This window comes from Nilaparvata lugens, chromosome 4 (assembly GCF_014356525.2).
Source record: "Nilaparvata lugens isolate BPH chromosome 4, ASM1435652v1, whole genome shotgun sequence".
NCBI classification, from domain to species: Eukaryota; Metazoa; Arthropoda; class Insecta; order Hemiptera; family Delphacidae; genus Nilaparvata; species Nilaparvata lugens.
This window is the reverse complement of record NC_052507.1, coordinates 16,354,623-16,377,277: the sequence shown is the minus strand read 5'-3', so window position 1 is coordinate 16,377,277 and position 22,655 is coordinate 16,354,623. Positions and strand designations below refer to the sequence as shown.

Genomic DNA, 22,655 nt, shown 5'->3' with positions numbered 1-22,655 from the left:
AGCTTACTGTACTTTTGTGTTTGTACTCAAAACATTGACTTTATTCATTTTCATGTATTTAATTTGTTTTTCAATTAATGTTTGCCATATATGTAACTGTACAGATTTTTAAGCAATAAACATATTTTATATTATTTTATAATAAAATTATAGAATCAATTTCATGTTATTGCACTGGATAGTGAATTCAATGATAATAATGCAATAAACATATTTTATTTATTATTTTATAATAAATTACATGTTATTGCACTGGATAGTGAATTCAATGATAATAATGCAATAGAAGGGTTATCTAATTTCCCCAGGAACATTTCAACTAGGAAAGTTTAAACATGATACACTGCTGAAATGACGAGACCAGAAGTTCAAATAGTTTCTTTACACCATAACATAGTTCCTTCACCAGTTTATCTCTACTCTTCCGAAGCCTTTTCTCAATTTATCCAAGTCTACTTGCAGAGGTTCGATATGATTTCTTGGGAAGCTTATTACATCATTTCTATTTGGTATGAAAATAAAACAGTATGTCCTAAAAGTCATTCAATCATCTCACAATGTGAAAAAGGATATTTATCTTTTTGATATGAATACACTGTGAATAGTTTGGAAACTTGAAATAAGCAGGTTTTAATTTAAATTTATTTCCATCTTTGTTATAGTATTCACTCTCTTCTCTCATTATGTCATATTAAAAGAAGAATAATTCCATCTATCGATTCATATATAGGTGATATTATTTTCTGATCTATCCCACTGGAGTATTGCTGGGAAGTGGCCCAAATTTTTCACAATGGAAACTGATGGGCTAATTATGAATAAATTCCACCTTTCTATGGAGTAGATAAAGTATGATAACCAATAAGTATATTTTCAACTCCACAAGATTCATTGATAATCTCAATTTAATATATATTTCTTCGTTGTTCAATTAATATTTTGTAGAGATGATTCATATTATTAGTCTGCTAAAGTTGATTTCTATAAACTCGAGTCTGAACAATCATGTATTGTAATTGTAAACTACTTTTAAATAAATGGAGGAATCTTGTTTGACCACTTTAGCTTGTAATTGTCAGTGAAGCACAGTGAATAGTGTACATCAATCTATTGATGACTAGAGAGTAAAGGAGAACAATAGTGCAATGTTTTCCAAGGGGAATGAGAATAAATGAAAGCTTGAAGCTACTCAATGCTGGACTGATTGCGAGACTGTTTCACAATAAAGTGGAATAATAGTGGAAGTTGCACAATGCTATGAGATAGGGAGTTTAAAGTAGAGGGGAAGAACAAAATAGAGCAACAATTGTGTTCATTTAGGTTTCGAGCGCTATTTTGATTAGTCTTCTCGTACTCTATTCCTATTAGTCAGATACAATTCAAAAAGAGAAGTCTCAACGATAATCAATATACTATTTATGAAGATAAACAATTCTTGAAATCAGTTAAAAGTTATAAAATTATTATCATAAGATTTGTCACAATCAATTTTTTTTTAACTGTAAATTACGAATTGTAATAATGGAAAGTTGGTACCGTACCCTAATGGGAATTAATGAGAGTAGAGTTTCCAATAAAGTGAAAATATCATCCAAGAATATTTTTGGAAACTACTACTCATGTTATATAAAAAAATGTTCTAGTAATATAAGTTTATAATTTCAAATTAAGTCTTCAAGGAGGATTGGAGTGCAAATAAGCAAGATTGAAATTGTACATCTTCAATCAGATTGGAGGAAGCAGAATGAAATGTGTCTATGTGCTCTACTGAAATATTATGAAATCTGAATTTTTGTTCACTGTTCAAAGAACGGAAGAAAATTTTTGAATATAAATTATTGCAATAATAAATCTGTTTGTAGAATAATTATCAATTTACTATACCGATGGTCATTGTAGTTCTCATTATATTCGAAATGATCATAGTTAAATCTGCATGATTTATAAGATATTGTTGTATAAAAATGAGATGAAAAGATCCAGAATGATGTTCATTTCATTTACTTTTCAAGAGGAAATGGAATCAGACAACTAAAACATGGATGATGAGAGGAAGATGAGGATTTCAAGTAATCACCAGCAGTGTCTCGAGTAGGACAGTAAAAAGCTGGATGGTTGTAGGGAAGAAGAATGGCTGAGACCAGTGACAGAGGAGATGAAAGTGAGCTATTATTTATCTGTGACCACCAAGAGCACCAACCAACCGACGTATCTTGAGATCTGCTGGACACCAACTCCCAGCTTCGAATCCTTCATTTACTTTTGGGCGTCGCAGCCATTTGCCGACAACAGTAGAGTGACCGTCTTGCCTGTTCGCCGACAAACAATAGAAGCCGTGCCAAGAGAAGATGCCAGTTGCCAGGGCAGTAGCCCGTGAACACGATAGAATCGCTCTTGCGTCTGCAAATGATTTATGTTCTGCAATGTGAAATTCTCTCATCTTTCTCTCTGTTTCTAAATGGAGACGAACAGAGCTACACGGGAAGAAATACTTGTCGTAGATTTATTCTATGTTGCATTCGATGGTTGATTGGAGAAATTTCTAGATTACAAAACTAGTGTTTTCTTGAAAATTCTGCTCGTATAGCTGCATACATTATATTTATGCGCCACAAAAACCGCGCTTTTTACTTTTAATTTTCTAACTATGCTATATCTATATTTGACTGTTTCTGTAAAAATAGAGATAATGTATAGTAAATATGGCATCAACTGATGAAATGTGGAATACGCGTGTTCGTGACGCATACGTCTGTACGCAGCTCAAGATATTATATGATACCAAGTTCATTTTCTTCAAGTGGGAATAATTCTCAGATAACTATACCAGAGATACAAACCATGTGTGTTTTTATTGTTGTTGTCTGTGTTATAACAATATTCTTAATGGGCTTTTATGCTATCCAAATTCATAGCTAATACACTTTAAAATAAAGGATTAGGTAAATGAGAGAGAGAGCTGAAATTCTTATATAGATTTGGAGTTCTTTTAAATCTGAAAGACGCAGAGAGGAAAATCTCCAAGCTACTGATGAAAATAACTCAAAGATCGATTCCAATTAATCCAAGCAAGTAGGTAGTCGACACCAGCTACCACTCACTACTAATTGGGCCAACCTTGTATTTTATAGACTCAATATGAGAGTCTTTTGTTTTCTGATTCGTTTCAAGTTATAATCTGAGTGATTTCTACCTGATCATTAGTCTTCTCGGATTTTTCACTTATTCACTAACATCTAGTCATTAATTCAACTGTAAAAACGATTTGTTCACTTACAGTACTAATAATTGTGCTGTGTACTTACTGAATGTACTTACTTGTTTACCCACTGAACTGGATCACTGGAACGCTGATGAGAATGAGAAAGTACCTTAAAAGCGCTGAAGTAATCAAGTTGTGAAATCACCCTCACATCAGGTAATAATTGACGGTGAGTAAGTGAAGGATTCACTTTTCACGGTTGTAGCTGTAAAGGATGATATTGCTGCTGAAAACATTAATCCTTGTGGATTCGAATTGCCAATACATGCAGGATCCAGGAGAATAACTATTGATTCCAAAAATGAAGGATTTTTAATCGCACCTGCCACATACATTCTGTGAATATGTAGGGAAAATACTCGTTTGAGGTAATCTACTCCTTGATGTGATGAACTCGATTTTGATAATGACAAGCAGCTACATTAAACAAAGTTGCACAAATTGATCCTACCGATCTTCAGATCTATATGATTCATTGATCTGGCTCCTATGATTCAAGTCGATCTATATCAGTGAAAATATCCATATAATTTGGAACTTCACCATTTTCCTATTATATGAACCCTATTCCCACTTATTTCAAATAGTCTAATGTGAACTCATGAATATCAGAGTTAGGCTAGTCACACACAACGTTATTAGACAGTCTACTTACTTTGAATCACACACACATTGATTTTTGTTCGTACGATATTTTGCCGTTCTTATTAATTCTATAAGATTGAACAGATGATTTTAAACAGATTATGTTTGTCAAGCTCCGTTTAATCTGATAGAATTCATAAGGACGGCAAAATATCGTACGAACAAAAAACGATGTGTGTGTGCAAGGCTTAAAACTATGTTGAACGAATCTGAATAATTTCTTATTTGTGAAATTGAATTTGTACAATCAATCAAATACCATCAATCTAACTAAAATATCTCTCTAATAACTGTTACTGGAAATGAGTCACTCTCATTAAAATTCTCATTTTCACTACAATTTCATCATAGAGAATAATATGATATATTTGTTATCTGTAAAAGACATTTCGAATTTGGTGGAAATTATTCCATGGATCACAAATATGACTGTGCAGTCTGAGATTCAAGTAGCCTGCTAACTGTTTATCGTGTTCAACTAACTGAGACGCAAATAGATTTCAACTCCGAAAATACACCATTGTGTTACATTTTCATGACGCTTGAAATAAAATTAGTAGCTTCAGAATAAACGATTTGTCAAATTCATGGTTTAAGTTGGCATAGTGCAGTTCTGCTCTCGTTGAGTGCTTTTGTACATGCTTCAATCAAGTCTTATTAGAACAATGCTTGAATGCCATGGAAGCTTCTATTCTTGTTCGGTTTCATTTGAATTGTCATACAGTGGATCGGATTGTGATAATCTCAAATGGCTATTTCAAGAGATGGTCAGTAAAGGGTAAAAGAGAAGACACTATCAATAATTATTGTTCTTACGTTCATCTTTATTTACAACCATCATATGGTGGAGTTTCAACTTATTAACATTTTCTAATAATTTCTCACAAGACACATTGAAGTCTTATTGATACGATTGATTTCGTTGCATTCATTCCGGTGATATACAAAAACAACGTGCATTCGTCATTCGAAACCAATTGCTATTTACACTGATACATACAGATAGAAAACGGGTCGTTACACTGTACATTGTTCAATTTTTATACAATGATGCAAAACATCACTCATCAGAAGACAATAGGCCTAATACAAACAAATTGATAAGAGTGGATCTCAAAGTTCCGATTTATCTAAAATCTGATGATTTTGAATACTGATTGAAACATATATTTATACCGTTGAAACGTGTATGAAACTTCATTACAATAGGTCATCACACAATCAAGATTATGTGATAATTATTATATTGTAGTATAATAATTTCATCATTACAAAGACTTGACATACATTTTTAGAGCCGATCACGTTAAGATAAAAATTTCATCGAGCTTCCAAAGTTTGGTATGATCATTACATATTTTCTAAATTATTCCCAATCATACTTCAAAGAAAAAAAAAATAGTTCAATTTCATCATTCCATAGACTTGACATACATTTTGAGAGCCGATCACGTTAAGATAAAATTTCATCGAGCTTCCAAAGTTTGGTATGATCATTACATATTTTCTAAATTATTTCCAATCATACTTCAAAGAAAAAAAAATAACAGTTCAATTTCATCATTCCATAGACTTGACATACATTTTTAGAGACGATCAGGATAAGTTTAAAATCTAATCGAGCTTCCAAAGTTTGGTATGATCGGTATATATTTTTCCTAAATTGTTTTCAACTATACTTCAAACAAATAAAAAATATGATAGGTCTATCCAAGATATTTCTTTGTCATATGTCGAGAATCTCTGAATGATAAAATAGGTTTTGTTGAAGAAAAAAGGTTTTTTGGAATAAAGTAATTCAAACGTTAGTTTTGAGGGTCGAACAAGGTCTAAAAAGAACAAGGAAAAATAACAAGACCAATATCGCTTGATAAGAAACTCTCAAGTGTTTAAAATGAGATTCAACCAAACCGTTTTAGTATCACCAACTTGGAATGGAGTTTCAAATGTTTTCGTAATGGAATAAGAATTGTCAGAAGGAAGAGTAGTGAAATAATTCCGGGGTGGCGGGTCTGATCAATCAAGCAAAGCTCTGATAATCGGTTCGAGCGGGAATCTAAAGAGAAGTTCACTTTCAGTATTCAGGCAGAAGAGTCCAATTTCGGATTAAATCGTTTGTGAAACTTAATGTGGCAAGATTAAACAAACGCAAGCAAGGCTATGTTGAATTTGGCGAGTCTTTCACTCCCACTCACTCACTCACTCTCTCTCTCTCTCGTGAGTCTCTCTATTCTTGCTAGCTCTCTGTATACTCTCAATCATCATTATTCTTCTCTTTGTGATCTCTTACTTTCCTCCAGTTCATGCGCGTTTTCTCTTTGAAATTGGTTTGATAATAAACGACTTTTACGTGATTGGAGACCCTTTCTTTTCCGCTCAGCATGAATTCCATTCTCAAAAATAACTCCCGCTCTTCCCAAGAATGAATTCCAAATAATGCATTGTGTAACCTGTATTGGCAGAATTAACTGATGATGGCTCACTTTGGGCTACAAAATAATAATCGATAAATTAAAATATCAACATTGAATCAAATTTGACTTGTCACAATCTCGGAAAATTTATTATGCATGTTAATAAAATACATATAATTTCCCAGAAAATTCTACGATTTCTTGGAGAATTCAACGAATATCGATTTTAATGTTTGTTCGTATATAAAAGTCATAAAAGTTTTAACTGATACAATTTTCTCAAAAAAGGGTACAAGTGATTATCTAGAAAATAACACAACTCCATAGAGCATGGACAATGGCATAGCCACCTTTAATGCAGTATTAGAGGTGACTATGCTAATGACAGAAATAGTGAATGTGGATGAGAAACCCTGATTCTCCTTAAATGAGAAGAGTATAATTGTATATATCATAGTACAGTGAAATGTTTCTTGGAGATATTGTACTTTGAAATCCACTCTATTCATTCCAATAATCTTCAGAATAAATATAAAGAATACCCTCATCTTGAATGTTGGAAAGCTAGTGTGGAATTGATTATGGACGTACTATGCTCACACTTGAAACATTCTGATAGGAGTCAACTGAACATGAATTACGCATCCAGTTTATAATCAACAAACAATAATCGACTCTCAATATTCTAACAAATAGCTCAACAATCAAATACTGTAACGTTTCACTAAAAATGATAATAAACTAGCCTCATAAATTAGGCCTTTCGAAGTTGTCAGTTTACCGTGCTTAGAACTAATTCAACTTACCACTAATTAAGTCTTAAACAATAATAAATTTCACGTTTGTACAAAAATCTACAAAGTATTACCTTAGACTAGGATAGAAGGTATGAGAAATTTCTGAGTTTATTTTTTTATGAAGGTATAATATCGTCTTAGAATCTATAACAATGAGAAGTCAAGGATGAAGGGAATCTGGGATTGTCCTGAAGAGATCTTTGACCCATTTGAAACTCATGAGTAGAATTTATAAGTTGAATCAATAGTCTCCTCCGAAAATTTGTACCTATGATTATCATTGAATCATTTCAACTTCGAAAAAATCATAGACACATGTATTCCAAGCGACATAGTTTATGATCGATTCATAATTAGTATTGAATTCATCCACAATTACAAATAAGTTATCATCATCCTTGGACCTTCAACTTCGAACTTTACCTCAAATGAATTCCGATTTTTGAGTCATATTCCTGATATTTGTATTTGAATCTGCGGGGTTCTCCTTAAAGATTTTTAAGTGCTGTACTGCAGAAAAATTTGAAAAACTGAGATCACCTAATTTATGTAAAGAAGGTTTTTTTTAATTGATTTGAGACAAGTACTTGATAATATCGACAAACATAGCCCTCTTCAATCCAATAGAAGACAACTTCTGACTTACAGAAAAGATATACAACAAAGATATGCGGGGGAAATTTGTAGTTCGAGAAATTTGTCAGGGAGATATTTGTTACGTCCCTACCAGGTGAGTCAAAGAGTATCCTTAGTGAGCCTGTTACGTTATCGTGGTTGAGAAAATATTCATTTGCAGGGAAATGAGCAACATCCAATGTCTCTTCAAAAATTGAGTGATCGAAAGCTCGAAAACAACAGTTTCCAGTTTCGCAGTTTACAGCAATGCACATCTGAAGCCGCTCTCAGAAGTTTCCCTACTCTCTCCAGCATTGCCCTTCTATAAATGCGAATTTTCAATTGAATACTGTTCCTTGTCAAAAAGATTAAGTGTAATTTTCATCCAATTTTAAATTGAAGTATATTCATACTACAATAATAATCATTGTCAGTTAAAATTTTAGAGGGAAAAAATTATGATGTTCAAACCTTCAAAGTTCATTCTTGTTGAATTATGTATATATATATATATATTTTTTTTCAATCGATATCATTGTGAAATTCATACTTTATATGTATTCGATACTTCCATATGCGGTCATGCTCGAAAGAGCTTGCATATGTTACTTACTTTATTATGTAATATTGTGATGAATAAATAAATGAATAGAATTATGTTCCAGGAAAATAAAATCTTTCATGTTTAAAAAATCTGGAACTTGCGGCTAACCTTATAAAGTTGAAGATAATTTTCTATTGATATTGTACGATATAACACATGGTATTTACCAGCATAGAAAATCTCTGAGTAGAGGAGGCATCATCTCGCAAGGAATTCAGTTTCTTTCATCACTTGGTTCCCCTCCAATTTCTCTCCTGAATGAAAATGCAATTTCTTCTCGTTGTGAGTCGTCAAAGATGAAAAAATGGAGAACACGTGGAATGTCGATATACTCAACTTCTTGTAAGAGTGGTATGGGAGAATGCTACAAAACATCTCCAAACAATAAATTTGAGAAAGGAAACCCTTAAAATTTTACACGTGAATAAAGACTACGTGTCCTTTTATTCACGCATTGCTTTTACAGAGTAGCTTTTCCTTTTCCAACAAAGGAGTTTTCCCATGCGTTTCAGAATGTATTTTGAAATAATATGCTAGACTGAACACACAGAACAGTCGAGTTGCGAATGTAAAATGCGTTTGCAATACTAAAACAAAAGGGTTTATCGAGTAGAGAACATATTCACAGTCATATTGTAGCAATATTTCTATACATCAGTAACTCATGAGAGGCACTTGATAATAAAGTGAAGTTGGGAGAGAAATTCTCCAATTTTCAGGATGAAAAATAATTAGTTCATGGTTACAAGAGAAAAATTTAAGAATATTTTTCCCCAATTTATTGCAGGAACGTTTCAATTAATAATATTCCTATCTCATTCATGAGAGAATTGCCTCTTTTGATGTGAAGGTGATCTAAGAATGAGATACGTATTATCAAAGGCCTATAATTACTATCAGATCTGTAACAAACAGCAATAGTTCGGAATAATTTGGAAATTCAGATCTAAATTAATGCTTAAGAGTGATGGAGAAACTAAACCTATGAAAACTATAACGTTCTATTGATGATTCGGAATTAAGAGAGCAACAATAGAATATGAAACAACATGAATAATTAATTCCAAACAGAAATGTGATCTATTCAAAGGATTAGATCCTATCGCACATCTGGACTGTATTCAGTACGAAAATTGAAATCAATTATGAAAAGTCATCAAAGTAATGAATGATTTGAATATTGAATTGTACAATAATGAGGCAGAGAGCACCAATAAGTTTTCGCTATTCTCAGTGGATCTTCTGCTGATTCAACTTATTCTGTCGTTTTTCTTCACGCGGAATAGATGTACATCACATAATTCTCCTTCAAATATTCAATTACATAAGATAATGCATATTATCATAGCCACCTCCAATACAGGTGAATAAGAGGTGTATATGATATTATCCACCAGTAGACTTGGAAGAATACAGTCCTGTTGTACTCAATGCTTAAAGCATTATTTAATTTCATGTTTATCTGGAAAATGAAGTAATTCAATTGTTTTCTGTTTTTGAAAATTGTATGGTATCATGACAAATGGAAATTTGAATTTTGAACTGTCGAGAAGTCAAATTTTTTACTTTGAGGTACGGTACAATCATCACCATAGTTAAATAGACTCAGTTTGAATTTGGACTGTTTGTACGGTCTACTTCTTATCAAAGCGGAACCTAGCTCATCGAATTCATCAACCAATACTATTAGGTACATGCAATCAATAAAATAGTTTGAAATAACTTAATAGAAATTGATTTTGTACGGAAATGGGTCAGATCTACATCAGGAAACACAGAGAAGGTGACCCCGGGTATGTTTGGAAATGAGACGGGTTACACAATGATGAAATAGGAAGAGAAATGCATTTAGTTAATATTAGGATAATATCACAGAGTGTCCACTTAGGTAGATCATACACAACTTTCAGGAAGGCGGCTGGCCATCAGTCTCTCCTTGATGGCAGTTCCGTTGAGTTCGATGTCCTTGCTGGTGGCGCTGCCGACGGCTGACGCAGGAACTACCACTGTCGTGGGAACGGCGTTTAGGGAGCTCGGTGTGGGGGGGCTGATGCTCTCTAAACGCAGCTCTTTCGGCCTCAACTCCCACGAGTACTGCCAAACACAAACACCAATAGTTTGCATTATTATTCTCTTCTGTTATTGAGGAATTATTTGAAAAGTACTGAGAAGCCCGAACAGGGATAGCATTATTCTTACCACAATAAAATAACTGAGAGATTATTCATAGAGTACTGAGGTATCCAAAAAATAATATTATTACTATTTCCACAATTAGAATATCAGTTTTGGGTAATAGCCAGTTTTTCTCTTCCAACTATTGTATTGTTTGATCTAATAAATGAATGAATTAATTAATTATTCGATTAATAAATTAATGAATAAATAAATTATTATTGAAAGATTATTTAAAGAGTACTGAGGAGCCCAAATAGGGGATATATTCTCTAATAGTGTATTCGAATAGTGCTTATTGAATGCTCAATCATAGATGAATATTACAAGTTATATTTTTATATATATAAGTATCACTTTGTTATTTAAGAATAAGGAAGCTACCCGAAACTAGTCGTGTTTTATAAGGAAATATAATAAGGGTACTAGTAATTGATCTATAATAATAATAATATATACACTTTTTACAATAACTGAAAATCATTTGAAAATTCGCATATGCGGATTTGACTTTAGAAATGATTGTATAAAGTTAAAGAAAAAAAATGATTAAATCTCCTCTCTGCGAAGCGAAGCGACTCCATAAGTCAGTGCTTAAGAGAATGTTTTGTCAACTACTTTACAACGAAATTTCTAATTCGAATCATTAGAATAATTATGATTGTGTAATTCAAAAAGATAATTCTCGCATAAACCCAACTCGAAGCATTTTCTAAGCTAACATTAACCATATGAGCTAACTTCTCAACACTGATCATGAATAATCGAAACCTCGAAAGATGAAACGATCCCTGTTCGAGATTTCACCCTTAGTGCACTCCAGATCCATTCATTACATACTCAAGACTGATTAGTTTCTAGACAACTTGACTTGCTGGTCGCCAAGAGACGTGTAACCAGTATGTTGTGAGGATTCGAAGTGGAAATAAATAGAGTGAATATGAACGAGAAAAAAATTTAAATTTGTTGAGAAAGTATCAAATTTTCCTATTTCATACCATTAAAGAACGATCCATTAGAATAAACCTTCAATTATACAATTTTCAATGAGTTAAGTCAAAAGGTTGCAAAGCAGGGTATCCACGACTAATAAAAAAGTAGGATAGTAGTAGTTATAAAGTACATATAAAGTAGTAGTAGTTTTAGTATCGTACGATTTGAATGTGAGTATTGATTGCCTTGAGCGCTTTAAGGGAGTGTTCAACATTGCCAGTCTACCGAAGGATTTATTTTTAAGAATAAAATTGATTTTCAACAGTTGAAACACACCTGTCAAAACACCAGTTTCCAATAAATTCCTGTTCTGAGAAAACTATTGTTGAAATCATTGCTATCTGATGTTTCATCTCTAGGGATTTGAAAAAAAAAACAACAGGCCCACTGTTTGCTTACGTATTTGTTGACTTGTAACTGAGAATATGTGATAATGAAAATATGTAATTGGGCCTACCTGTTGCTGTTGTTGTGTAGGCCAATGCATAGACTGGTCGTCTGGCGGTTGCGTTCTTTGCAGTGTTCCGTTGCCCAGCACTGGAGGCGGTTCTGCAAAAACAAACATTCATTGACAGATACTATCAGAGGAAAAATGGAGAAAAATCAGTGAAAATTGACATTTCTAACAGCAAACATCAAACATAGCACATCAATATTCACAATGCTTTTAAACCACGTCAACTGCAGATAACGGTTTTCTGACAACGCCAGCTCTAACAGAATAATATTGCCCTATTGACATTGATAAGTTGATACTACTGCATAGAATCAGTGAGAAGTGGAATCTACACGCTTATAGTAATGATGATTCCTGATGAATATTGTTGTCTATTGTTGTTGTATCGTGGTATAAATAAACTTTATGAGTTGGGTAAAAATTGTAGTATTTTGCACTGCAGATAATTGAATCTATAACTATAGAATAAATAAACAGATTCTTTATAAATGTAATCCATCCAATTTCCATAATTCAATACATAAATATGTGGATGGTGTCACGTTATTATTTATATTTAAATAACGATTAGCCTCCTGCTTGGCATCAGTCGGTAAAGCATGAGATTTGATATAATTAGGTCGTGGTTTTCTAATAGTATTCAGTCTTAAAAAATCTTGATAGGCCTAGATATGGGCTTCTCCTATAACTCTTGTAATTCAATAAATAATAAATATATATATATAAATATGATACTTAAACTATAGTGTTGAGGAATAAAAAATAAATTGCACACCATGAACGTTCATACATATATTAAACAAATAATGCAAAAAATAGATCGAGGCAAAAAATATATAAAGAGCGATAAAAAAAAAAATATAATATAAAAATAGAACAATAATTGAAATCAGTAAAATATCACAGGCTAAACTTTATATTCTAGATTTATGGCACGAATCATTACCATGTGCCTTTATCTTAAAATCATATGCATTCTGTTGCATGTAGTTGCGATATGCGCTTGCTAATACTTGTCGACTTGGATAATTCAATCAAAAAATGTGTGCTCTAAGATCAGCTTGATAAATTAGCCACTAATAATCCAAATATATATATATATATTAAAATCTCTAGTATTTGGTAGATTTATTTGTATCGCATATATATTTTTATCTCAGGGTGCAAGATTCGGCACCTGACGGAATGGGTAGAGCCATTCATCTAGTGAATTAGAACTATAATAAATTATCGCAAATTGTATTGCAAAAAATTAAATATTATATGCATATGTTTTAATAGCCTAGATTTCGTACTTCTTTGATTTAATAGAATTTCTAAAATATTGATCTATATTTGCTTTCAAATAAATACCGTTAATACTAATTTTACTTGCGCAAGTATTACTCTTATTAATTTCTCAATTTATAATAAAACCCTTTCGGCGAGCTAGCTTTGATCATCAGATTAATTCGAAGCACTAGGGCGCCCATCACTAAATTCAAATTTAATCACTCACGTGTCGAAAATCTTCTTGTAAGCCGCCGATGTCGATCCAACTCCATGTGGTCCGGGAATATGGTAGCCGGAATCGTCTCCTCCAAGGGGTTATAAATTTAATTAAAAATGAAAATGACTTCTGCTTCACAATAGCATCACGAAGTCTTTTAAGAAATTTAATAATTTACTTTAACTTTAACTTTTACAAAATCATTAGTAAGGTACTTCGCTCTAAAATATTTGGGGTCCTCTTATGGTGGCATTTGGCTGGCGAGTGCTGGTTCTTCCTTCTCAAGTTTTACAGATCCTCTTTCCGACTTTCAAATTAGCATAAAATTTAAATATCTTAGTCCTCCGCCATTTAGGTTCAAATAGATCTTACAAAAAATACCAAAATATTGCTTAGATTATATGATTAATAATTTCTTTGCATTCGAGCCATATCGATAACATAGATTACACAAATTTTAACACAAAATCTAGTACATTTATATAAATATATAGAAATATTTTTGAACTGGCCTACAGTTGCCGCCTATTAACTGCCGTTTTACTATTGGTGCATGCAAATTTTATTCGGTATTCATGCGCCTGGTAACTCTTATTTCCTGAATACATTAAATTATTTTATTTGGTTTTTTATTTATGCTCTTTGCATGCTAGTTAATATTCTATACATTAATATTAATTCCATGCTACCTAATAATTAGCCACGTGGACGGGTGTTTTTTCATATTGCACACCATCTGATTGCAATAAAGCTCTGCCAAGGGGTTTTGGTCAGATTCTACGTTCCTCGGTTTGATCGATCTCTAGGTCACCGATCCGTGAATACATGTACATAACCTCAATCTTCAAATGTTTTATATAATAATCTATTTATGAGCAATAAACTTCCTTCAAATCCTTTTTAGGTTCTTGTACCATTTAGCCAGAATAAGCTGATGCTATCTAATCTTAGTTATTATCTATTTGGCGATATTAGCCAGTTACTTTAATTCAGACCTATTACTGTTTCTGTTAGGGCTTTTTGTCTACCCAGATTTAATATGTTACAATGGTTTGAATAATAATGATTTGACAATGAATAATGGACTGGCAATTTGAAATATTAATTCATTATAATTTACAGTGAGTACTATGTTATTATTCTGTATTATTTATGTTACTGGAAATCGCTGTTACGGTTGTTTTGTATTACAACGATCTAGTCTCTATTGAACAAAATCATTCATGGTATTTATTGAATTTTATATTAAGTGCTTAATGGAGATATCTCACATGACTCTATAATTTATAAGATCTTCTATGATAAATCATATTGATCTTCATTAATAGTCACACAAGTAAGTGAATTAGCAAAACAGTAATATTTTCAGAAAATCAAAAATCCATTCATTCATTTATTTATTGTATAAAACACTATAATCATAATACAATAAATTATCACATTGGAGGGAAAACTAGGCTGAGTCTGTACCATTTCTCTCCAGAAATGTAAATAAAATATTAATGTTGTCCAAAAGTTAAGGTTATGTAAATCACACACTGCTTCGTCACTTGATTCTTGGTCCAGGAATAATGATTTGAAAATTTTCAATTTGGAAGGTTGATGTTATACACTAAATGAAAAAATGCACACATAATGTATCGTAATAAATAGAAAAATGTGTAATAGAAGAAGAAATTGAATTAATCACCAAGATTGAAAATAATCTACCAGCATGAAGCCAATTCCCATATTAGTACAGACTTATGCTCACCGTATTTCACGTTTAATTAAGTTAAGTATTTTCCTTCCTCCATTTTCATGAATTGAAGTTTTTCAAACAAATATTCGTGATCCCATTGACTTTTCTCCATTCTAGTTGAATATATTTAGGTCATGAAATAGGTAGGTTGACAAGGTGATTTCTGTTTACATAATTCATTTTGAATAGATGACTCACCAAATTTGGCAGGTATAACATCAGGATCCCTCTCGTCGGTGGGATCCCTGGAAGAGGTTTTGACGCCGCCCGTGCTGATCTGTGTTGCCTTGTCGGGCGCCAGGGGCGGACTGGTGTAGTGGTGCTGCCGTCTCACCATCATCAGCAGGAAGCAGATTATGGTCAGCACCGTGAGACCCGCTCCAAGAGCAATGCCCAGCCACGACATCGCTATATCGGCGTCACTAGCTGTCAACAAAAATAAATTGGCTAATGATCAACCGGAGTTAGATAACCAAAAATGATAGGGGTTTCAACAAAAAATAGATTGAAAAGAGTGTTAAAATTTATAGACAGCTATCAACAAAAATAGCATTTTAGTGGAGAGAATAGTTATCTGTATATCTAGAGTGAAAAGTACTGTTTTTCTCCCTGAGGGAAAAGTTTGAAGCCTGAGGCGAAGCCGAGGGCAACAATTTTCCTGAGGGAGAGAAAACATTTTTCACTCGTGATATACACAACATTTATCCTACACCTACATTTTTATAAGAACTGCAAATAAAATAATTTTTAAAAACGTACTTAACCATACAATGTGTTACAACATAATCTAAAAAGTAAACAGAAACAGCTGGTTTGTAATCACAGTTCTCCGCCGACAGCGCTATCTGTCGGCAAAGGTTGTAACAACAATGGCCGCCACAACTACAGCTATGATGAAGTTCACGTATCAAATTTGATTAGTTAATGAGGAATATTCGTTGGCTGGTATTTTGAATAACATGAAATTAAAAAAAAATTTAATACATTTTTCTTAGTACAGTGATATGAAGTTCGTGATAATTTTAGCATACAAACTTGAATTTGATATATTGATCAAATATATGGTTCAGTTATTGAATTTAGTTGGTTTAATGACTACTCTATATGCTTCCTCATCTGAGCTTAGACCTTCTAACCTATTTCAAATGTGAGCGAAAAAGTGACACTTTAGTATTATGTTCCAGGGAGTAAAGTAAGTACTTTAGTAGGTGGAGGAAAAAAATTCAGATCATTCGTACCACTTCATTCAAGTTATCAAGTGAGCTTATGTTTTCGGAGTAATAAAGGAGGTTGATAATGAATGTTCAGCGTCTTTAGACAGCAATTTACAACGGTATCATCCTTGCTGATATTACAGCGCGAGTCAAAATGGCGTGTAAAACTACTCAGGGCATAAAATTAGGCTCCAAGTGCACTCAGAAGAAATCTAATTTAGCGCTAAATTAAGCAGCCATAAAGTAAAACAGAGGTAGCGCGCAGATGACACCTGCTGACAAGGAAACGTAGCCTATATAAGCGGATGTAGGCCTATGAGTGGGAGAGAGAAAGATGTACAGATGGAGATGAACTAATATGAATATAGAAGAGCAGATTAAAACCATTTCCAGTTTCAAAGGCCACTATTACGAAGAAAGACGGATTGGCACAGCAATTTATATATATCATTATCAAGTTATACTGTGGTGAGTTTAAATGCAATATGATATCCAACCTTGCCAAATATGTGAGAATTATATCCTTACAGAAAACTCACAACAGAACAGTAATTTATATCTGTAGAACCTATAATATTGAGCGAGCAATTTATGTTTATATGTCTGTATGTCACCGGATCTTAACCGCACTAACGATTCTCACGAAATTTGGAACAACATAGGTTTATGATTTGAAAATTCGATTGCACTTGGTCTCATCCTTGAGATAATTCGCTGAATGATGATTCATCCTTGGAAAAACAGCTAAAAATTTCGTCGTTTGTCCTTAATGGAAGTGAGTGAGCGAGTGAATATGTGGGAGTGAGACAAAATGCCTCAGCTATATTGAACTATTGCATTCAATCCGCTGATCTCACGAGAAATATCATCCGGTAAGGATTTTCCTATGCTCTTTACTCCAGAGCGGAGCTTGTTCCCCGATTCTGTTACGTAATAGAGCGATCCTAATATTTGTTCCATAGAGATATGTTTGAGATGTTTGTGAAGGTTGAAAGCGGAAATAAGAACAAGACTTTAAAGTCAAATATATTTTGAAAATTTAATATCTATTATGAGATTATTGTTCGATTTTGGGTCTTGGTGCCTCTTATAAAGAAAGGAATAGTTGATACTTCTAATCTTATTTTTTCTCTGATGCCTATAGTAGACAATAATTCAAAAGTGATGCCGTCATGTCCTTTAGATTCCATTGTAGTGGAATGTACTTGATGAGCCTTCAAGTCCTATTCAGTATTCCAGGAATATTACTATAATTTCATGATATACCAATCAATTCAAAAGTTTCCCAATCGTGTGATGATTGTAGGATATGGAGAATATTGATCATTATTGTATAAGAATTGAGAAAACGCAGAAAAGCTGGGAAAAACGCTGATTTTGGGCGTATCTTTGATGAAATATTAAAGTCACATCATGACAAGATTTTTAGACCCTAGCTAAACCTCTGTACCAAATTTGAACATTTTCTGTCTATTACTTGATGAGAGAACTGAGAAAACGCAAAAAACGCTAATTTTGGGTGTATCTTTGACGTTATGTCAAATTCCTTCTAACACGAATTTATTACACCCTAGCTGAGCTTCTGTACTAAATTTTAAAATTTTCTGTTCATCTGTTCTCGATAAAGCTAAAAAAACGCTGGAAAAACGCAGATTTTGGGCGTATCTTTGGATTTTAAATTTCAAAAATTATCGATGCATAATTTTTTTAGCAAATCCCAGTATGGGTTCAGAGAAGGATTAAATACAGAGAAAGCACTACTGGATTACATGATCAATGTTTATGATTCACTAAATGGGGGAGGCCTTTGTGCAGGGATTTTTGTTGATATTATGAAGGCATTTGATACTGTCGACCACTCCCTGCTTTTATCGAGGATGAGCGATGCAGGGGTGAGAGGCATACCACTCAACTGGTTTCGATCGTACTTGTCTGGGAGAACCCTACAAACAAAAGTAAACAGCACTCTAAGCGAGAGAGGTCTAGTTGAATTCGGTACCAAGGATCGGTGTAGTCGGGACCACTTTTTCTTATCTATGTCAATGAATTATGTAATGGGTTGTTTAGGGGTAGACTCACTGCCTTTGCAGATGATACGGCTCTTTTTTATAAAGCTAACTCTATAGAAGAATTACATGCCGACATGCAAGCAGATGTAATGGCACTAAGATGGTGGTTCACAAACAACTATATGATAATGAGCCCCAAAACAAAATATATGATATTCAATTTATCGCGAAATGTACATTTCCCTTTGCCACTCAGGTACCACATGTTATCATGTGTCGAAAACACAACCTACTCTTGCCCAAAAATTGATCAGGTAGAAGAAATAAAATATTTAGGTCTAGTATTAGACTCCAAAGTTAAATGGAAAAATCATTTGAACTACCTAAAACAGAAACTTATTAAGTACATACGATATTTTATTTGCTGAGAACAGTTTGCGATGCAGGATTGTTGAAGTCTGTTTACTATGCTTGGTAAATTCAAAGCTAGAGTATGGATTGGTGTTGTGGGGTGGTGCTTATTCCACGACCTTGAATCCAATAATTGTACTACAAAAGTTTTTTATTCGTATTTTAGCTTGGAAGTCAAAGATGGAACCTTCGGCACCTCTATTTAAACAGTTTGCCATTCTCCCCCTGAGAAGCCTATACGTATACAATGTTCTGAGGAATTTCTTTGACCGAAGTGGAACAAACAACGGTAACGCTAACCTAAAGAAAAGTATTTTGAGAAATAAATCGGAAGTATGCGTACCCAAACCTAATAAAAGTCACTTCATGAAGTTTTTCTCGTATCAGGCTCCTAAGTTCTACAACCTACTACCCTTAGAAATACGCCAATGTGAAAAGCGAACAAAATTCCTGAAAAGTGTCAAGATTTTTTTACTAAATATAGAAAACGTTGATATATTTTTCAAAACACTCATATAGTCATATAAATCAAATTAAAAAGAGTACGGAAGGCTAGCTATAGAATTCTCTGTAATAGTTAACCCCAATGTAGAGCACAGTGTATTATGTTCAAAGCCTAAATTGTGAAATTTTCTTACATTCTTAAGAGCAATACTAAAGTGTTTAAAATTGGTCGGCCTCAACCACTCTATTCCACTGAGCAGTAGTTTGAATATTAATTATTTATCACCATCTCCCACAGGTTTTTACCTCGAGATGCATGATTCCTTGAGAACTGTTAGTTTATTAGGTACTTTCCTTATCAATTCGGACATATATTATTGCTGTATTAATCTATTTATTTACATTAATTTTTTCTATTGATTTCAAATCAACTAGTTTAGTTTTTAAAGTTAAACATGCTATTTTTAAGATTTTGATTTGTTTTTGTAAAAATGATATTATGTCACAGCTTTGTTTTATTGTATCATATTTTGTCAACGTAGAATCAATAAAATTTCAATTTCAAAAAATTTCATTTTTTCCAAATCCGTTCTTAATGGGCCAACTAAACATACCTACCAAATTTGAACGTTTTTAGTCGGGTAGATTTTTATTTCTGCGAGTGAGTGAGGCAGTCTGTGAGTGAGTGCCATTTCGCTTTTATATATATATAGATTATTAAGGTATACTGTGGTGAGCAATTCTAATTAATTATGATATCCAACCTCGCCAAATATGTTAGAGTTATATCCTTTCAAGAAACTAACAACAGAAGTAGTTTATATCTGTAGAACCTATAATATTGAGTGAGCAATTTATGTTTATATGTCTGTATGTCACCGGATCTTGAAAACCGCTCTAACGATTCTCTCGGAATTTGGAACAAAATAGGTTTATGATTTGAAAATTTGATTGCACTAGGTCTCATCCTTGAGATAATACGCTGAATGATAATTCATCCTTTGAAAAACAGCTGAAAATCTCGTCGTTTGTCCTTAATGGAAGTGAGGGAGCGAGTGCGTGTGTGGGAGTGAGACAAAATGCCTCAACTATTGAACAATTGCATTCAATCCGCTGATCTCACGAGAAATATCATCCGGTAAGGAATTTCCTATGCTCTTTACTCCAGAGCGGAGCTTGTTCCCCGACTCTGTTACGTAATAGAGCGATCCTAATATTTGTTCCATAGAGATATGTTTGAGATGTTTGTGAAGGTTGAAAGCGGAAATAAGAACAAGACTTTAAAGTCAAATATATTTTGAAAATTCAATATCTATTATGAGATTATTGTTCGATTTTGGGTCTTGGTGCCTCTTAGAAAAGAAAGGAATAGTTGATACTTCTAATCTTATTTTTCTCTGATGCCTATAGTAGACAATATTTCAAATGTGAGCGAAAAAGTGACACTTTAGTATTATGTTCCAGGGAGTAAAGTAAGTACTTTAGTAGGTGGAGGAAAAAAATTCAGATCATTCGTACCACTTCATTCAAGTTATCAAGTGAGCTTATGTTTTCGGAGTAATAAAGGAGGTTGATAATGAATGTTCAGCGTCTTTAGACAGCAATTTACAACGGTATCATCCTTGCTGATATTACAGCGCGAGTCAAAATGGCGTGTAAAACTACTCAGGGCATAAAATTAGGCTCCAAGTGCACTCAGAAGAAATCTAATTTAGCGCTAAATTAAGCAGCCATAAAGTAAAACAGAGGTAGCGCGCAGATGACACCTGCTGACAAGGAAACGTAGCCTATATAAGCGGATGTAGGCCTATGAGTGGGAGAGAGAAAGATGTACAGATGGAGATGAACTAATATGAATATAGAAGAGCAGATTAAAACCATTTCCAGTTTCAAAGGCCACTATTACGAAGAAAGACGGATTGGCACAGCAATTTATATATATCATTATCAAGTTATACTGTGGTGAGTTTAAATGCAATATGATATCCAACCTTGCCAAATATGTGAGAATTATATCCTTACAGAAAACTCACAACAGAACAGTAATTTATATCTGTAGAACCTATAATATTGAGCGAGCAATTTATGTTTATATGTCTGTATGTCACCGGATCTTAACCGCACTAACGATTCTCACGAAATTTGGAACAACATAGGTTTATGATTTGAAAATTCGATTGCACTTGGTCTCATCCTTGAGATAATTCGCTGAATGATGATTCATCCTTGGAAAAACAGCTAAAAATTTCGTCGTTTGTCCTTAATGGAAGTGAGTGAGCGAGTGAATATGTGGGAGTGAGACAAAATGCCTCAGCTATATTGAACTATTGCATTCAATCCGCTGATCTCACGAGAAATATCATCCGGTAAGGATTTTCCTATGCTCTTTACTCCAGAGCGGAGCTTGTTCCCCGATTCTGTTACGTAATAGAGCGATCCTAATATTGTTCCATAGAGATATGTTTGAGATGTTTGTGAAGGTTGAAAGCGGAAATAAGAACAAGACTTTAAAGTCAAATATATTTTGAAAATTTAATATCTATTATGAGATTATTGTTCGATTTTGGGTCTTGGTGCCTCTTATAAAGAAAGGAATAGTTGATACTTCTAATCTTATTTTTTCTCTGATGCCTATAGTAGACAATAATTCAAAAGTGATGCCGTCATGTCCTTTAGATTCCATTGTAGTGGAATGTACTTGATGAGCCTTCAAGTCCTATTCAGTATTCCAGGAATATTACTATAATTTCATGATATACCAATCAATTCAAAAGTTTCCCAATCGTGTGATGATTGTAGGATATGGAGAATATTGATCATTATTGTATAAGAATTGAGAAAACTTGAAAGAATTATTGCTCAACAAGAGAAAATATTATCATCTTATCATCTCCATTATAGATTGATTGATTCTTATCAGCAAATCAGTTTCTGACAAACCTCCAATTGCATGTTATAGAATGATCATATCATAATAAACATAGAATTACATAAAAAATTAAGAATATATCTTCATAAATTCATAGTGGGGTGTATATTCATCCATTGAATTATCTTTGCCTATTGAAAAATCATTCAATGCATGAAACTCCATTGTTTTAATTGTATTAATTGTTATAGTATTTTTATCTGTAATGTAATTGTATTTTTTATGAATAGATTGGTTTTCATCAGCAAGTAAGTCTCCGACAAACCTCTGATTGCATTTTATAGAACGATCATAGATAGAATTACATAGAAAATCATATTTAATAATCATAGTATGGAGGGATATTCATGCAATAGAAAAGAGGGACGAGAATGAATGGATGGGAAAATCAAGTTTCCTTGAAATAGGAAAATAGCATAGTTGAAAGTTGACCGATGTTAAAAGAACACCTCCGCA

General features: G+C 33.2%; 1 protein-coding gene across 1 annotated transcript in view; it reads right to left on the bottom strand.

The window, feature by feature from the left end:
* Positions 1 to 4,710: 4,710 nt before the first annotated feature.
* Positions 4,711 to 22,655, bottom strand: part of LOC111046987 (synaptogenesis protein syg-2) — a 478,902-nt gene continuing 460,957 nt past the window's right edge. The window contains exons 12-14 of the mRNA XM_039426761.1: positions 15,391 to 15,618; positions 11,963 to 12,054; positions 4,711 to 10,431 (exon numbers count right to left, since the gene is read on the bottom strand). Of these exons, the coding sequence (XP_039282695.1) occupies positions 10,231 to 10,431; positions 11,963 to 12,054; positions 15,391 to 15,618 (521 nt within the window). The 3' untranslated portion in view covers positions 4,711 to 10,230. The remainder of the gene's footprint in view (positions 10,432 to 11,962; positions 12,055 to 15,390; positions 15,619 to 22,655) is intronic.